This window comes from Stegastes partitus, unplaced genomic scaffold (assembly GCF_000690725.1).
Source record: "Stegastes partitus isolate 25-593 unplaced genomic scaffold, Stegastes_partitus-1.0.2 Scaffold1546, whole genome shotgun sequence".
Lineage (NCBI taxonomy): Eukaryota > Metazoa > Chordata > Actinopteri > Pomacentridae > Stegastes > Stegastes partitus.
Genome location: NW_007579277.1, coordinates 110,918 through 125,281, shown reverse-complemented (window position 1 = coordinate 125,281; position 14,364 = coordinate 110,918). Strand labels below are relative to the sequence as shown.

General features: G+C 40.8%; 2 protein-coding genes across 3 annotated transcripts in view; one reads left to right on the top strand and one right to left on the bottom strand.

Annotated features, from left to right (window-relative positions):
• Positions 1 to 902: 902 nt before the first annotated feature.
• On the bottom strand, positions 903 to 9,094 carry gcfc2 (GC-rich sequence DNA-binding factor 2). The gene is made up of 18 exons (XM_008300472.1): positions 8,721 to 9,094; positions 8,317 to 8,418; positions 7,262 to 7,501; positions 6,787 to 7,035; positions 6,177 to 6,277; positions 5,776 to 5,927; positions 5,350 to 5,533; positions 4,458 to 4,581; positions 4,314 to 4,365; positions 4,055 to 4,149; positions 3,585 to 3,784; positions 3,340 to 3,484; positions 2,873 to 2,994; positions 2,571 to 2,647; positions 2,115 to 2,181; positions 1,858 to 2,004; positions 1,596 to 1,732; positions 903 to 1,266 (listed from the first exon to the last, which is right to left on the bottom strand). Exons 1-18 carry the CDS (start codon positions 9,043 to 9,045, stop codon positions 1,134 to 1,136), a joined length of 2,652 nt encoding a protein of 883 aa, XP_008298694.1. The 5' UTR covers positions 9,046 to 9,094; the 3' UTR covers positions 903 to 1,133.
• A 599-nt stretch (positions 9,095 to 9,693) lies between these two features.
• Positions 9,694 to 14,364, top strand: part of itsn2b (intersectin 2b) — a 39,639-nt gene continuing 34,968 nt past the window's right edge. For both annotated transcript variants that reach the window (XM_008300470.1, XM_008300471.1), the window contains exon 1: positions 9,694 to 9,933. The gene's annotated coding sequence lies outside the window, so the exon portion shown is untranslated. The remainder of the gene's footprint in view (positions 9,934 to 14,364) is intronic.

Below are 14,364 nucleotides of genomic sequence, written 5' to 3'. Positions count from 1 at the left end.
TGTATAAGATCACAAGGTTAGTTTGTGAACTACTAGACAGCGGTACTCTTCATTGTGCCACTGTAAATAAGAGAAAACAAAAAACCTAAAGCTTTATTTAAACAGGAGACACCCTGTTTTACTTTGTTTCCATTAAGCTGTGAAACAAAAATGACATTTTCCCTAATTAGCTGAGAGCAGTAGCACAAGAAAACCTGCAGATGTCAGTAGAAGCTTTCAGCATATTCCAAAAAAACTTTGTTTACTATTAATGTGCTGATGCCTGACAGATCAGAGATTCAAATGTACAGCACTTTGATGAATGCACAATATTTAATATATCTTACATTAGACGTCACTGACTGTATTAAAAGTCTGCACATTTTCCTCGTACATTGACCTCAAGCCCATGTTGCTGCTGGCTCTAGTCTGCCCTGACTGCTCTCGACCTTTGGTTGGCAGCAACATGCTGTATTTACTGTCATCTGACAGTGATCGCTATGACAGTGATTACAAAATACCTTGAATAAATGTCATCATAAACCTGCAAAGTAGGAGAATCCATTTGAGCTTTGTGAAATCCAACTGTTCAGGCCTCCTCTCTCCTCTGAATCGAAAATCTATTGTCTCAGTTGGGTTGTTTCTGAGATACTTGACTGTTTGAGACTAACAGCTCAACTGTACTGCAGAGTTTTCTACCCTGCTGTGTTGATCATGAAGGGAAAGACAAGAAGCTACCTAAAAGAGCTGACCTGCTGTGTTGGTCTCCATGGCGACGAGTTACAACATCTTAGAGACGTGGCAGCCCCGTACCCTCGTTTACATGTCTGACTTTTAAGTGACATTATAGGAATTAACAAGTTAACTGTGCACAATCAGAGTTAAAAATAAAAGGGGATGGACTGGAAATGAAGCACTAAATGTATTAGCAAAATTCAGATATTTATTCATAAAAATATACAGTTATCTCTTTTACAAGACAGTACAATGCTCATGACTAAAAACTGTAGAAAGGTGAATTAATTTACCCGCACAGTTCATCTTGGCCACTGCTTTGGTTAAACAAGACGTCTGTTGCCATTTAGTTTATGCAACCAAATCACACACACCACGGATGTTTCATGTTGATCCATCTTCCAGTCAGCATTTGTTGTTCACACTGTCTCCTGGTTCAGCAGCTGGTGGGAGTAGACGACGTCTTCATAGTGGTATTTCTTTGCTATCGCCATGATAGAGTCATGACACCTGATTTTACTGAGAACCTTCAGAACTTCTACCACAGCAGACCTACAGCAGACAGACACAAGGTTTGGAAAACACAATTACAGCCATGTCGTTGTTTTAAATGCTTGGAGAAAAAAAGCATTATATTAATAAAGATAATGACAATCGAGTAAATTATTTTTGGTCACATTTTCGCCACCTGGAAAGTGGTGAAGCTGCAGAAAAATATCTGTCCACCAGCAGGTGGACCTTGGAGTCTTTTTAAACATGAAATGTTCAAATAAAAATGAATCTATGTATTGTGAGGGTTTTCCTGATGAGAAGATCTTTTATTCCATTTTACTGTGATCTAATCAAAACCTTTCCCACAGAAACAGGTGTTGCTTTATTACCTGGTGCTTGGATCTTCAGCAGGCTGGTGTTTGCAGATGGTATGAACGTTCTGAACGATGTGGTTTCTAAAATTCTGGAGCTGAGGCAAACACACGCTCTCTCCTTTGAACCATGAGAGTGGCAGACTGTCTGCTATCTACAGAGAGAGAAAGCAGTGTGAGGACGAAGGTAGAAACCGATGATGAAAACAAAACACCTTATCAAGGCAGATAACACCAACGAGGCACATGTTCCACATTAAAAAACGATCTATTCAAATACCTTTTGGCAAGCGTAGGCAGCGTTGTTGGACAGTGTTTGACTGCACAGGGTGATCATCAGGTATCGGTTCAGCAGCTTGTCCAACATCAGCTCCTTCAATAGAGACTCAGGAAGCAGCAAATCCCACTTCCCCATGTTACCTAGCAGCTAACAAACACAATACAAACTCCATTAACAAAGGGCAGCTGGGAAAATTTTGCATCTGCCCACATGGACAAGCTGAAACAACATAGGCTTAGAAGTGTTTGAAGCAGTACCTTAATGGCCGTCCAGAACTGCTGATCCCTGAAGTGACGCTGAGGAGACGACTTGTCTTCTAGAAGGCTGGATAAAAATAAATAAAAAATGCTTTCTGTTACAGATGCTCCCAATCAAGTGGTAAAAGAAGTAGGAAATATAAACATAAGTATTAATAAAATATATCTAAACACAAAAACTAAATCTAATAAAAGTAATAATAAAAATAAAATAAATAATAAGGACCATAGAGTCGCATGGCGCTATTTTGATTCATCTGAACAACAATTCTGTTTAATGATCGATGAGAGAACCTGAAAATATTTGCGGCTACAAAGTATGTCGGACAACATTAGTGAAATTAATGTTACACTGTCCTGAACAACGGTAACATGGAGGTAAAGCTCAACTCGCTTTCTCACCGGTAGACATTAAAACTTAACAATTAAACTCTAAGAAACAAGAAAGAAACTTACTTTTTGGGGTACAGGGGGATGAAGACGTCTTCGTCTACGCAGCTCCTCAGCCGGCGGACCACAGCTTCTATGAATGTCTGTATGGGACACACAGGATATGCAATGTGTCTTACACGTGCATTGTTATACTGGACATTGATTTACATATAATACATGCTGGCATTGTTTTTTTTATAACATGTCTTAATAGTTAGAGATTCCAAAAGTGGTGTAACTTTACTGTAACTCAAAATTTAAGGTACAAAACAAGTGTGAAATAGCAGTTCAGGATAGAAGCTGGAGAACTTTTGTGTTGGCGTTACCTTGACTGGCTTACTCTGCTCTCCTTCAAAGATGGAGTAGTCCTCCCTCAGCCTGTGACAAACATCAGACAGGCAGGTGGACTGTTTCTGGGATATGGGATCCCACACCAGCTCCACATAAGCTGCACAGACAAACAGGCACACAAGGAGAGCAGAGGCTTCAGTATTTGACTCACTTGTAGTCTAAACCCAACCTATGATCGTGTGTTGAGTGATTGTTCGAAGGTGGGTGGCTAGTAAGCATGATGAGTGGCTCAGGGGAACTGGTGGCTAACTGGCTTTTGAATGTGAAAAGGAATGATACTTTAGCAGGCAGTGGAAAAGCAGAAAGCAGAGAAACACTACTAATTACAATTTCTACAGCCCTTACCACCCTCAGTGCACTCTTCTACTTCATTTTGCAATCGAATGTGTTTGGACAAGTGCAGATAAGTTTGTGTGTGTCAGAGAGAGAAAAAGCATGTTACCGGTTATTTTGGGGACGACGGTCTTTTCTATGGTAGCAGACAGTGTCTGTCTGTCTGTGTTCTCGAGCTCCTCATGGCCATGTCCATGACAAAAGGTCTCCACTCCTGTGAACCACGGGAGGTTTTCAAAGTCTCCGCTGACATCCTGAGGCACAGACAAGCATGACTACTGTTATCATACATTGTGCAACGGCAGCTATGCGTAACTAAGCCTCTGTGTTTCTGTGTGTCCACATGTTAAGTACTTTTAAAGGGTTCCAAGCAAGAAGCTGATGCCTAATGATGGGGTTCAGCAGTTTGGGTAGGCACAGAGAGATGTAGGCGTTGTGGTAGGAGTCCGAGTAGGATCCTCTCCATTCTTCAAAGCGAGACAGAATCTTCTTAACGTTGTAGAAGTCGTCTTGGACGTCAGAAAACACTGCCTGGGACTTGGACAGGATATCAGCTGGAAGGGAGGCAGTGACAGAAAAAGCAGCAAATGGCTTACAGTCATTTTGTTGTTTCTATCTGCAAAAGGATTTTCATTATTTTACAACATAAAAAGTGGAAGAGAAACAGAAAAAACAAAGTTACAGTAAGTAGAGCACAAACTGATGCTGCAGCCTGGCAGAATTTAACTGGGTCACACTTCATAGTGATAAAGGTGAAAATACAGTCCTGATTTACAGACTGAAGTTTATAACATATAAAGAGTCAAACAGACGTAAAACCTCACCTATTTTCCTTTGCAGCTGCTCTTCCTCCTCTGGTGAAGGCTGTGTGTCTTCAGGTATAAAGTCTTCTTCAGTTTTAACATCAGTACCATCGTCACTGCAACATATATTAGAAATATCAGACCGATCTGCTTCAGAGCACAGTGGAGTACCTATTTCACAGCGTGCTCATACATCCTTTAGTAATATACACACAGAATATATTTAACATAATAATAAAAGAAGGACATTTTATCTTGGAAGGTATTTTTATTAACTCACCTCTGAGTTTCTGTTCCATTGGCTGAGCTTCCACTCCTCTCATCTTTGTTATCTACAAGTGACATCAGGCTAAAGTAAATATTGCATCCTGAGACATACTGTATCGTTACTTTTATTACACATGGACACACAGATGTCACTCACAGCTGAGCTGCTGCAGGCGATCAGCCTGCTCCTTAATCTTCTCTCGTCGCTGAGCCAACAGCATGTCCATATGGTCAGACAGCAGCATGTGCAGCTCCAGTTCCAAGGAGTTGATCTCAACAATCTAGAGTCAACCAAAGATGATGGGATTATATGTGTTATTGTGATTTTTATTTGTGGGTTTTTAAAATTTTTCTTTTTTTTTTGTGTGTTTTTGTTATTTTTTTTTATATATTATCTTTTTATATATTTTTGTTATTTTTTTTTTTTTCAGATGTTGGGCAGGTTCCCTCCGGGTGGGGTTATTTTCCGGTTAATAAATGAAGTTGGCAGTGTTCTCAGGTTGACAATATATGTAATGCTGGCTCAGTCTTAATTACCTAAAACCTTGTTTAGCATTTCTATCCTACTGTTTTTTTTACTAACACCAAATATATATACAGGTACAGATATATCAGCAATAAGATAATATTGGCAGTCAGTCAACTGTCATTGATTTCCTAAGTGACAAAGGTACCTCCCTGTTTCTTACATATTTTTCACAGTATGAAGTATAACCAGAACTATTTATACAGGCTGTTTGACAGCACTGTCTGAATATAAAAAGTTTTAGATGGAGAACAAGATACAACAGAAAAAATATACCTGTTGTATAACTTGTGTTAATATTATAAATACATGTGATATAATTACACAAATTAAAATGATCATATATTTGATTAGAACTTACTTTTGGGCCTTGCAACCTACATACACTCTATAAAATACTATAATTATCTCAGAAAGATAGAATTTAAGGTTCTTTTATCTTACCTTTATCAAAAATCTCACATATATGCCTTCATATAGTAGTTAATAGTTCAGAAGCAGATCAGATGTGTTAAATTCTGACCTTCTCCTGCAGACACTCCACCAGGTTGTGGACATAGAGGGTCATGGTCCTGTAAAACTTCAGCTGGCCCTCTGACGAACCTTCCTCCAGGGTCTCCAAGGACGTTTTAGCGCTCTCAACATCGCCCTCCATCCTCCTCAGGTCTGCCTGCCGTGCTCTGTGCACCTCTTTCAAGGAGTCGAGTCTAGAGAGAGCAAAATGAAAATCAGAAAGAGGCTTAAGTGTGAAATGAGGAAAACTTGTCCTGCATTTTTAACAAAATCGTACAGATGGTCAATTAAGCAATGTGGAGCAATGCATCAGGGAATACGGCTTTAATTCATGTTTATTCCTGAGTTCAACAGTTGATCCAAATCTATGATAGAACTAATATTTCGAAATGTTATGGTGCAGTATTAAAAGCAAACACAGCTAGAAGAAACTGACTTTCCAGTGATCCTTCTCTTGACCATTGAGACGGTGACGGGAGGAAGAGTCTTTGGGATTCTGGCCTTTGCCAATCGCTTCTTTTGTCTTCCTCTGTCTTGCCTGCTGCTGCTACTGTTGCTGTAGCTGCTGGACTCACTGCCAGATGGACTCTGAGGAGAAGAAAACAGGAAGATAAAAGGGTGTCAAAGATGCACAACAGAGGAGGCCAGCTACACGGTTAAGAGGCAGGAAAGAGAACCCAACTTTATATTAAACAAGACAGCAGCACAGAAGTAATCACACAGTGGGAAACGATGGATAAATCCCACCAGACAGACAGAGGACATTTTTAAATCAATAAGGAAACATGCAACTAAAGAGACATAAAAACATGAACAATGCCTAATGGAGCCTCCTACCTGTTCGCCTGGTCGTCTCTTGACTCCCTTCCCAATTTGTGTTTCCTCCCAAAGCTCCTGCTCTTCCTCATCAGATCCTGAGAGGCTGCCATCACTTCCTCCTAGAGTATATGAAAATACACACAATAAAACAGTTCATATTCTCACAGTTTGTTTCAAACCAAGCAGAACTATGTAGGCAAACCTATTGTGATGTAAACTTAACCCTTGCTTTTCCCCTTTCATTTTGGCTTATGCAGCTTTTATCATTTAACTACTTACTGTTTGACAATATCAACTGCTCCACCTCTTCATTAAACTATCTGTTTATGAGAGTTTCATCTTATTCTGCCTGATTTATATTCTGGCACCTTTCTCATTGTTATTTTGATCGACCCCAGAGAGTTTTTATCAACATATAAAAAAGGGAAATAGTTGTCTGGAGCATTATTTTATGCAAATTTGGAGTCTACGATATAATTTTAACATGTCTCATTTTCCTCTGCCTATCCTCCTCTTCCCTGATCTATATTCGCCCTCTTTCTTCTTCTCTCTCCACACCTCCACTACTGACATCTCCTTCTTTCTACCCTCCACACCCTATGTTTCCTTTCTCCCCTCCCTCTCATACCCAGCTTTTCAGCAATCCTTTCCCTGATGCTCTTCAATCGTGGGGCGAACTCAATTCTTCTCTCGTGATCATCTGGCTCGTCGTCATCATCATCAACTCTGTCGTCTTCATCTTCCCTGCTGTAGTGATCTGGGGTGCTGCCAGCCGAGCTCCGGCCATCTCTACCCAGGGGAATGTACTCTTTCCGGGCTCGAGTGGCACGACGCTGCCTCCTGGCTGCTTTGATCTCGTCGGCATTAGGGATAATTACTGCAGCCAAAAACAAATCCACAGACATGAATGCACAAACATGCATGCAGATAAACACGCAGCCAAAGGGCAGTGGGCACTTTGTCCAAATCATGCAGCCCTAATGAGCAGTGTGTGCAACATGCCAAAACCTTTAGTGAGCACCATCTGTACATTTAAAAACAGACAAATGCACAAACTTTTGCACTTTGAAAAACCTACAGTATACACCCACATAAACACATACCTGGTTTAGCAGCAGAGCAGCTGGAGTCTGTGGCTGAGCTAGCTGAGGGAGACCTGTTGCCACCTTCTTCACTGTCACTGTCACTGTCATAATTGTTAGCATTAGCATTATCATCGTCGTCGTCGTCATCATCATCATCATCATCGTCATCGTCTTTCTCATCCTCACTATGGTGCAGAGACTGTGGTGAAGCTTGACTGCCATAATCTTTCCTGGGAGAATTAGATGATGGGACTGAGGCTGTAGGAGAGCAGAGGGAGACATGCAAAAGCAAAAATGATGCAGATATTGACCACCACAATCACAGTGTCATTACATAATTACCAAAGTATGAAAACCTATCTTTAGATTTATTCAGTCGTGTTAAGATTGTTCGCTGAAACCTTATAAAAAGTTAAATTTCTCTATACTTACCAAATTCTCTTTGTCTTTGCTCATGTGCTAATGTTTTTCCTACCATTCCATGAATACCTAAATGCATATGTCATACTATACTACAGCTGCATTTTTTTTATCTGAATATTCACTCAGCTGCCCATTTATTAGGTACACTGCTGGTCAATACAAATCAACGCAAAGTTGTCTGAAGTGATCACCCGTGAAAACATTTTATCCTCTTGAAAGCGTTCTCTTCCAGGGTGACAGTGCCCCTAAGAATTAATCACTCAATGGTTTGAAGAGTACGGAAAAACTGCAACCTTGCAGTCACCAGATCTTGACTCAATTTAACATCTGTGAGAGATTTTGGCCTGACATGTTAAACAGCACTCTCTACCAGCATCACCAAAACAACAGACGAGCAAGTATCTGGTGTTCCCTCTCTCCACTACAAAAGCAAATTGAGGCTGTTGTAGTGACCAAATGGTGACCCAAAACCTTACTAGGACACTTGACATTGATGTTTCCTTTAATTTGTCATTCAGCTTCAGATATTGTGGCTGCTCAGTGACCCTGGCTTTGTTCACATTGTACACATGTAAAGTGTATTTAATGTATGTACACTATATGCCAGATCTGTATCTAATTTACTTAATATGTTCCAGTCTTGAACCTACCTCTGCTGTGTCTGGACTTAGCAGGTAGAGCCTCCTTCTTCCTGACCTGGAACAGTACCGCTTTATCAGATGACTTCTTCAACTTAAATGTTGATTCTCCAGCTATAACAATAAAGAGAAACCAGAGATACATGAGGTTACATAAATCCCCCAGCATCACCCACCACCCTTCACCCTACAGTACATAGAGGTCTGTGGGATGCACAAGCAATTGAAAAACTGACTGGTGGCAAAATCACACACCAACAACTCAGATCAAACACATTTAGTCACTGCGTTTTTGTTTTTTAGGACCTTCCACACAAACTACAAATCATACATCATACCATCTTTCATTCTGACAGATTAGAACACTTAAAGATTGTCTTTGTCTCTTCAATGTTTACACATGTTTTCATAGTCACCTTCTTTCTCGTCGGAGAAGCTAAGGATGGCGTTTGATTTCTTCTTAAGTCCCTCTTTCTCTATTTTGTTCTCATCTCCTTCCTCTGTCACCTCCAACGTCTCCTCGTCTTCTCCGTCACTGCTGTCCGACTTCGGAGGCGTCGCTTCCCGCTTGGAGCTGCATGAGATGCCGCGGGCCTGTGCCACTTTAGACGGCTTATTTAGCACCGCTGGAGTAGCTTTCTCGTTTTCGTCTCCTTCTCCGCTGTTCTTCGGCCGGTCTTCATCGTCGCTGGAGCTGTCTTTTCTCTGCCGAAAGTTTCTTCGGGGTTTCTTGTTGAACATTTTTTGCTCCACTTGCCAGGGAGGTTGCGACTGTAAACTAGACGTAAATCGCCGTGCGTCGCGTCGTAAAACGATCGAAAACGTCGCAAAGCTGCCGCAATGCACCACGGATAATGGAGTCAGCATAGAAGCCGGTACGTATAGGGCTAACCAAATGGGGAAAAAAAGGAATAAAAGTTATTTTTTTGCATTTTTTTCATTATTTTAGATTTTCTTACTGTGGATTTAAAATGTTTTCATGTTTAGTAGAAAACTGTACTGTTCGAAGCCGTACTGTTTAGCAGTTAGGCCACCTGTTCTACGACTAAGCAGCTATAATATTCAGGAGAAATTAATAATGCATGTCTGTTGGCTTAGGATAGTGGTGTAAACAATGACATATACTCAGGTTAGGTTAATATAAGTGTCTCTGGAATCTGTAAAGATATCGCCTTGTAGCAACGTTACGGGTAACTTAAGTCAAGACAGGACTTAAAGTGAAAAAGTGACCGTAGTTAACGTGTTGCTTTCTGCCTTATCTATCTCCCATCCGCCCTCCCATCAATTGTTCTCCTTCTCCATCTGTTCAACTTTTATTCCTCTCCCTTTCTCTCTGTCTCTCTCTCCTCCCACCCAGCGGCCGGTCGGTCGGTCGGACGGACGTTAACAGCGCCCCGCAGTCTCCGCTCAGTCGTCGTCAGCCATGTTGTTGGTGTGACACACCGAGCTGTCAGCAACAGGTTCTCTGGGCGCTAACACCCACAAACTAGACATTTCTCCGACGACTGCGGCTCTCCTCGGATACTAAACTTCACAGTGTGTCCGGGAAAGCGTCCAGAAGTGGCGGAGGATCATTTCGGGCCCTTCGAAAGCTTCGAAAGTTGCTGTTTTCTGGCCGCCGTGAAAGAGGTACGCAAGCGAAACTGCTTATCTAAGCATGAGTGCAACTTTAATATTGTCATTTTAATGCGAGTATATATCAACTTCTGGGTTCCACATAAGCTGAAAGTGTTGTTTTGCCTGTTTACGTTTGTTTGTGTGTGTTTTTTAACTTGGGAAAAGTGTATCTTTGAAGGGGTGATGCTTGTGTGTTGGTCCCACAACAAGCTGGAGTTGGGGCAGCTAGCTAAGTTGAGCCTTCATCAGATGTTGGGTTTATGGACACCCAGATGTGAGGGATCGGTGCTGCTTCTGGACAGTTTGTAAAAGCAGATTTGCAGGAAAGTCTCCTAAATTCTTCTCGGTTCAAACTAGTTGAGCAGGTTGCAGGCAGGCAGGTCCCGGTGGCTGGTGACAAGTGATCAGGGAGTGTAACCCTATCAGTTGATCTGCAGACACACATCGAGCTGGAACACATCTGAGATTGTGAATAAGATGCACAATTGTGTCTTAGGTCTGACTTTTTTGGCATATTTGGAGCACCCCTCTAATATAAAGGATGTCAACTTTTCTGATGTTCAGAGACAGTATTAAATGAGCATCACTTTTAGCACCATTGAAAGTTACAGGCAACAGAATTACTGAAGTTATTCTCAATATTTATATATTTTCAGCAATATTTCATAACAAATGTTGATAGGATTTTAGCTCACTTACTGTACAGTACTGTAATGCATAGATTTAGGATTGACACTCCCATTTTTTTAGCATCTGTCCTTTTTTTCTACTAAGTAGAACTGAACAGTAAGCAAAGAAAGAACTATTGCAATTATTTGTGACAGATATTGTGATATGTGTCACTGTGTTTCCGTGGGAGTGGCTATTTTTGCATTTCTTTTCCACTGGAAAAAATACAAAAATGATGATGTGATTTTTGCTGCAGTCTGCACCAAACCAACATTTCCCTTTATGTCTGGAGAATATCATTTGGAGGCCAGAGCATCTCAGTAGGACCACAATGCTTAATGCTGATTGTATTTTGTGACAAGTTTTTACCTTTTAAAAAACAATTGCTCCACCTACAATTTGGATGTTGCTCTCGGCCATCCTGTGGTTTTGCTAAAATGTTGGTTAATTATTCCGCCCTGCAGCAAAGAGCACAAGGAAGTTCAGTATTATTATAGAAAAAACAGCAAGATTGTTTTTGCATTATGCGTTTTAATCGTCTTTCCTTCAGTAATTTTCCTACACCGCAGGCTGCTGGTTAGAAAGCTACCCAGTCTAGCACAGGAGCACTAAATACACATCATCATTACTATTAGTCTCACCAGTGATCCACTCCGATGCAAATCCTAAACAGTTATTGCCACTGGCACTGGTAAGGTGACTGGTCTGGTGTTCCTCTACAGTGAAGCTCAAGGGTTTCATATTTTCAATATGCTTGTCAGTCACTATTAGAGAGTTTCCATGGAAAATAAATAAGGATACAGAGGATGCTGGAGTGCAGTGGGCACTTTGAAGGACCTGAAATACATGCAGATTGTAGCTGCTGTTCTGCTTATAAAAGACAAAATCCACCAGCCAGCTATGTGTATTAGTGGTTGATATGTTTGTGTTTCATCTGCTCTCACACACCTGCTGTATACATGCACCGTGTGGCGCTTGGGCTGATGTTTGGCAGGCTGCAGTCCATTCAGCTCCTCTGTGATTGTCATCCCACTTGCAGCAGCCTAATCTGTTTTCATTCAGCTTGTAGTAGCTATATGATTAACAGTGTTAGTTTGACATTCATCAGATGTAAGGTTTAGTCATTTTATCTTTATTTGAACTTCAGCTAAGTCGACAGAGAATGATGACACATCTGCACATTTGACTATCAAATAACAGTTTATCAGAGGACTTTCTTCAGTCCTGTCATATCCTGCTATACAGACAAATCAGGGCAGGTCAAAGCAGACTCAAGGAGGGAGAGGCAAGCCTTGCCTCTTAAGAAAACAAAAGCTAGCACTACAAACAGATTTACTCAAACCCAGTCTCTCTGAATGTGCAAACGCCACTGGTGGATGGGTTATTTATTACAGAGTGGGTGGATGTATTCTGCTGAAATATCACTTCAGCTCGGCCACCTGAAGCGTTATCTCTGTGGTGGAGAGGAGTCAGAAAGAACAAAATAATAACACAGCGGAGGGGAGAATTAGTGATGAAAGAGATGGACAGGCAAAGGAGCATGGGTAATTTCACTGTATACAAAGACAAACACAGAGAGGGAGAAAGAGAGTCATCGGACAGAAACAGAACAGTGGTTGAAGTTGATGTCATTGGTGTGAGGTCAGTGAGCGAGGCGGCTGAAAATCAATCATTTCTTAGAACAACAGTAGCCAAACAGGCAGTGCTTGTTTCTGAACTGAGTAGTAACGAGGACAGGCCTCGGTCGCAAAACTGGTAGGGTATAGTTGTAGATGGAGACAGAGATCAGGAAAATAAGAACTGTCCGAAAGATAGTCAGGGAATGAGGAAATGGCAACACTAGGTAGAGGAGAAAAATGTTTTTTTTCCCCTCCGTGTCATCCATCTCTGTCTGGTTCTTTATGATGTTCTATATTTCCTTGTTTTGTGTGTGTGTGTAAAACAAGGTCTGATGGCAGCAAGGTAAAAGTGCACTTTAAACTGAGCATAAAGGATACACAGACAGATGCACTCAGAGAGAGAGAGAGTTAGACCCACAGGGCTCAAAGCTGCTACTGAAGGAGCTCAGGTCAGGGACAGCCGAGCTATTTATCCAACAGTTTTCAGTGTTGTATGTACTAACTGAGAGACAGAAATGTCCCAGTCTTTCAACAAGGTCCAAAGCAGAACTGAAGCAGGTGAGGTCTGACCGATGAAGCCAAACCAGAAATGAAAAGATAGACCACACTCTTAGGAAGTGTGTTATTTCTTTATACCACCACCTTCCAGTCAGGCATAAATTCAGCATTTAGTGGTACTCGCCGACCTTGCAAAATAGTTCAGAATAGTCATTATTGGTCCAAAGAAAATGTGCAGAAGAATGTAGTTTGCAGTTTGCATGATCTTATTAGACTCAACAGTTGGTGTAAGTACGAGGAAAAAACTCCTAATTTTATCAATTATTTTATACAGATGGTGCACTGTTTAATACTCGAGACACAAACTGGGGTAAATATGTAAATTGCCCCCCTCTTTCTGGTCAGACTACTTGTCTGTGATTCCTCCTTACTGTATTGCCAGCAGCTGGTCAAACAGTCTTTTCATCTGTCCTGTGCACCTCTACAATTACGCTTCATCTACAACTGGTAGTTACATGTAATCTGCATCCAGGTCTGGCTGTCTGGATAAATGATGCAGAAAAATCTTATTATTATATATTTCAGTGAGTCCTAATAACTCTCAGAACAGAGACCTCTGACATATTTGTAAGTCAAGTCCAAAGAGCAAACCATATATATATTCAGTACATAGACACAAACATTTAGTTGGTTGCAATCTCCATAAGTGACGAGTCGGTCTCTTCCCAGATTCAACGTTAGATCTCTGAGGGCGAAGCCTGTTGAAGTATTATTTAGTGCTGTCAAAAAATCAGATTTTCACTACACCAATACCAAGGTCAGAAGAATTTACATATTTATTATTACAATATCTCTTAAAAAATTGAAGAATAACTGCTGAAAATTAATTTTTAACTTGGTTTATTGTGTTTGGTCCCTTTTTTGTTTAATGATTTACACACAAATATGAGTATAGGGAGGTGAATTTTTAACATGATGTCAATATTAAATTTTTTATTTTTTCACATCTCACGGTTATCGTCAATACCCGTGTATCACAGCACACCTAGTATCATTTAGTGCACAGTAGTAATCTAGGGTTATGGACGTTATTGTCACTGTGTGAGTAGGTGTTGACAACTGTCAGTTATAGTAAGTATGCTTGCATGTTTCACCACCTCTGCATGACTGTGCAAGTGCCGTTTCATAAACTACAAGTTGGGACACAGCATGAGTCATATATCTATTTATGTACTGAGCAGTGACAACAGTGATGGGAATATTACAAATGTGTGGGCTTTCACACAGTCGACATGGGTTCACAGCTTGGAAAGTAAGAAAAACTGTTCTACCTTAGAACATGTTTAAACAGAGCCTGGTATTTACAAAAACTGATCTAAGTTTTCAAAAATAACATTGTTCACACCAGATTCCAAAAAGTATTTGTTTACACAAACCCATAAACACGTCGTTAAGAGCTGCTATGAGCCAAACCTATAGGGGGCAGTGTGCCAAGATGCATAAAGCCATGCTAGCCAATCAGAATCCTGGAAAAAACACAACAACAAATGGCACAAATTACTTCCTGTTACTTCAACAATGATGCAGCGAGGGTTGTTTGTTTGGCCCAACGAAGCTACTCCTAAATGTGGTGTTAGACTACAAAACAAGTCAAATA